The sequence below is a fragment of the Argopecten irradians genome, unplaced genomic scaffold (assembly GCF_041381155.1).
Source record: "Argopecten irradians isolate NY unplaced genomic scaffold, Ai_NY scaffold_0396, whole genome shotgun sequence".
NCBI lineage: Eukaryota > Metazoa > Mollusca > Bivalvia > Pectinida > Pectinidae > Argopecten > Argopecten irradians.
This window is the reverse complement of record NW_027187863.1, coordinates 4,264-8,998: the sequence shown is the minus strand read 5'-3', so window position 1 is coordinate 8,998 and position 4,735 is coordinate 4,264. Positions and strand designations below refer to the sequence as shown.

Genomic DNA, 4,735 nt, shown 5'->3' with positions numbered 1-4,735 from the left:
ATAAACAAAACAAAAATATCTAAAATATTTGAAAAAGTTTAAATTTCCCTCCTTCACAACTTTTGCTCTGTTATTCGGTGTCATGTCAAATTTCAGCCTGGAATAAAAGTTCCGGGAACTAGTTTAGAATAACAATATTTCATAGTTTTCATGCATTTTTTTGTTATGTTTTCAGGGATAAAATTAATCTGTGATGTACGGGAAAGAGTCATGTGTAGTAAAAAGAAAGCATTTTCAATTGTTGATTCCAATTCAGGAACATTCATTAAACAACCAACAAAGCAAATTGACTGGGATAAATGTTGCTTATGTCAGCAAACAACAAAAGATCCGCTAAGATGTCCCATAAACACAAAAAGAAAAGATATTGAGACAGGACATGGCTACAAGACAATTGCAGAACATATAGAGGCATTCCACAAGCTCAACTCATTGCCAGAAAATATCCTATTTGATAGGCTTACAGAGGGAGATAGTATAGAGAGTAACCTTACAAGACATAGTGCGAAATATCACAAAAAATGTAAGGACCAGCTAAACAGTACAAAGCTTCAACGAATTCGAAAAAGATTCAGTGATGAAAATGATCAGGAAAACACCCCCCGTGAAAGTGACTAGATTATATAAAGCCGAAGCACCAAACTCGAAAGAAAAAACAGTGAAAAGGTGTTTTTTCTGTGATGAATCAACAGGGAACTTACATAAAGTAGAAACATTCAATGTTGACCAGCGCATTCGTGAGGCGGCTGCTTTATTACAGGACACATGGATTCTTGGGAAGCTCAGTTCAGCAGATCTGATAGCACAAGGGTCAACATACCATTTGAACTGCTTGGCAACGTTCTATCGAAGAGCAGAAAAAGTCAAATGTAATAAGAAAGTAGATGTTACCATAAATATGATCCATGGCATTGCCTTAGCAGAACTTGTTTCTTTTATAGAGGAAGCTTCAGCAGAAAGCAATGATCTTGCTCCCGTGTTTAAGTTATCAGACCTTACCTCTATATATACTTCACGACTTAAGCAACTCGGTTGTGAAAAGGAAAGCCGCGTTCATTCTACTGATTTAAAGAACAGAATTCTAGATCACTTTCCCTCTATGCAGGCTCACAAACACGGTAGAGAAGTATTGCTTTGTTTCAACACAGACATTGGAGATGCACTCCACATAGCATGTTGGAATAACTTTGATGAAGAGGCCATAATTCTATCAAAGGCAGCCAATATCATTCGAGGAGATGTTCAGAAGTTGGAGAATATGGAGAATAAATCGTTCACAGGGGAATTTCAAAAGAATTGTCAAGAAAAATCTGTACCACAGTCCCTCTTGACATTAGTTTCGATGATTCTCGAAGGTTCAAATATAAAAAATCAAGCAAGTAATAGATCACAAGCTGCACTCAGTATAGCACAACTATTACTTTTCAACCTTTCCATCCGTCGTCGCACGGGATCAACTGCCCTTTTCCACTCAGCAGAAAGGGAGCCACCATTACCAGTGTATCTAGGTATGAAGCTACATGCAGAAACACGAAAAAGAGGATTAATTGAAACGCTTTTTAGGATTGGCATTTCAGTTTCATACGACAGAATACTTGCTTTGTCCACTGGGATTGGAAATGCTTTGTGTGATAGGTTTGAAGAAGAAGAAATAGTGTGTCCTCCCAAGCTTCGTAAAGACCTTTTCACTACTGGAGCAGTTGACAACATTGACCATAACCCATCTTCTACCACCGCTCATGGATCTCTACATGGAACTGGGATATCTCTGTTTCAACATCGATCAGATAACCTTGAGGGACAAGACAGGAATATCATCTTGATATCAGACGGACAGAGCAGAAAAAATATACAGCCTCTTCCTGATGCATATTGCAGTGTCCCTCCAGTTGTTCTCCGAGATTCTGAGCCAGCAATTCCAGAGTGTCAAGGTCCTGTAATATCTAATGGTTACTCAATACCTGGAGCCATCAAAGGTCAATACAGGTAGGTAACTATAAAATACAAACTGTAATAGTGGTAAATACCATTTTGTGCTTACTTATATATCTTTTTGTAATTTGTATCCAAACATGACTATCTATCGTGGTAAATCTGTCCACAATAACATAATCAAATGTAAAATCATATGTTCAAAATAGGTAGATGAAAACATGTTTGGGAATTTTGTTTCAAACTATCTGATTTGTTTTATAATTGCAGTTGGCTGAACAATCTGATGGCAGTTATTTTGGATGTTGACGAGGGTGATAGTCAGAACATATCATGGGCTGCGTACCGAGCCAACGCATCTCAGCTGATGATACAGCAGAGCACTGACCTATCTGCATTACTACCACTCTTTGAGGAGACGTCTAAATCACCTGCTATGATTAAACATGCGATGAGTATCGTACAGAAAAATGTTGAATTTCTGAATCCAGGACAAACCGCTGTTATTGCTTTTGACCAACCTCTATTCACTATCGCAAAGAAAATTCAGTGGAATTTTCCTCTCACTCATGGAGAGGACAAGCTTGTCATCATGTTTGGAGGGCTCCATATTGAAATGGCTGCCTTGAAGACCATTGGAGACTGGCTGGAGGACAGTGGCTGGACTGAAGCTTTGGTTGAAGCAGAGATAGCGTCTGCTGGCACTGCAGAATCATTCCTAAAGGCCTCACACATAGCAAGAACACGACATGCTCATCAAGTTACAGTCGGCAGTCTATATATTCTAATGCAAAAGGCATACATGGATTACAGAAACAAAATTGACACGGAGCCACTAGAATTTCAGATGTGGAGAGCTGCGCGAAGTTCGGATAGCCCAACATTCCAATACTGGGATATAACTCTAGCTTTTGAATTAAACATTCTAATATTTGTGGAGTCCTTACGCACAGGAAACTTTCATTTATACAAAGATGCCTTGATGAAAGTCACTCCTTGGTTTTTTGCTTTAAACCATACAAATTATGCGCGATGGCTTCCTGTCCATATCCGTGACATGGTGTCGTTGTCAATCAAGCATCCTGAGATTGAAAAAGAATTCAAAAACGGAAAGTTTGTCTTACACAAAACAAAGAAAGTCTTCTCCTCCATTCCTTTAGATCAGGCACATGAGCAGAACAACAAATGTGTAAAAAGTGATGGAGGTGCTGTAGGTCTCACAGAAAACACGTCAGAACTGTTACGCTGGATGGTTTCGGGTCCAGAGATTGCAAGAATCATACAAGACTTTGAAAGTTCACAGGATTTTGTTTTGCGGTCGCAAGATTCTGAGTCATCTGGCCATCATGAACAAACAAACAAGTGCACAGACCACATTTCAAAAGCAAGTAACAACACTTGTGGATGTACTGAGTAGAATGGGGAACCCTTTTTTAGAAGACAGTTCTGATTTGGTCATCCTGAACAACAGAAATATTGCTGATGCCAATGTAATATCAACAGTGCGGAATATTGAGAGGATCGGACAAGAACAGTTTGATGACTTTGTACATAAGAGGTTGATAACATTGTCAGAGTCCGTCTTTGCGCCTATAAAGAGAAACAAGCTGCCTTTACTCAAATGCCCTGTACAACGTGCCACGAACAAGGACAAACTGCACATCAGTTCTCTGAAGAAAAGTTGCTCTCTGTTTTCACAGCTATACATTTCTTGTCAGGTACGTGGATGTGATCTGGATGAATTCTTTTGTCATGAGAACCAGGCTTATCCCCCAGCTTTATCTAATTATGGAAGCATTCGGTCAGGATCTAAATCATCACTACTGACATGCTTTGAAGCGCATGGCAAATCACAAGATACTTTTCCCAATGTTGAGGCAAAGTTGTTTGATGGAGCTGCAATTGTAAACATATTGAAACCAGGAGCAGCGACAACATTTCAAGAATATTCCAACGTATTTGTGAAATACATCCAAGAACAGCTTGAGGATGTTTCTAGGATTGACATTGTCTGGGACACATATCTCAGTGATAGCTTAAAAGCAAGTGCCCGAAGTAAAAGAGGGAAAGGAGTGAGGCGACGTGTTGAAGCTTCAGCAAAGATACCAAGCAATTGGGAAGCATTTCTGCGCATTGACGACAACAAAACTGAACTATTCCATTACCTTGCTCATCGGGTAGCTGACGTACTGAATGGAGGAGATCAAATCATAATCACTACGTATGACAAAGATGTTTTATCTACATCTGAGTATGATACGGCAATGCTTTCTCCATGTACCCACGAGGAAGCTGACTCACGCTTATTACTTCATGCTGCGGATTGTGTCGATGCAGGTTACACAAGACTCCTCATGAGGACAGTTGACACTGATGTTGTTGTGTTAGCCATTGCTTTATGTCAGAAATTGCCACAGCTGACGCAATTTTGGGTAGCGTTTGGAGTAGAAAAAACACTACAGATATATTCCAATACATGAGATAGCGTCCTCCATAGGTCCAGAGAAATCTGCTGCATTGCCTGTTTTTCACGCATTTGCCTCCAACCTCTGCCGCTCTGATGGAGCATACCAAGAGAACTGTGTTACAAGCAGGATATATTTGGGGACAGGCACTAACCCCTGCACCTGACGTACCCTGTCCCAGTGAGTGGGGATGGACTCGAAATAGAGATCATGTATGGGAACCCGTATGGACCTCTCTTCCAGAGGCATCAAAGTCCTGTCAGTTACTGATCAGATGCGCATGTAATCCCGTAAGAGGCTGTAGAGGTCATTGCAAGTGTAAAAAGAACAACCTAAAA

The 4,735-nt window shown here is 40.1% G+C and overlaps 1 protein-coding gene across 1 annotated transcript; it reads left to right on the top strand.

Moving 5' to 3' along the window:
- The first annotated feature begins 583 nt into the window (after positions 1–583).
- Positions 584–3,349, top strand: LOC138312623 (uncharacterized). Its single transcript, XM_069253425.1, has 2 exons — positions 584–1,986; positions 2,203–3,349. Exons 1-2 carry the CDS (start codon positions 584–586, stop codon positions 3,347–3,349), a joined length of 2,550 nt encoding a protein of 849 aa, XP_069109526.1.
- Positions 3,350–4,735: the final 1,386 nt, after the last annotated feature.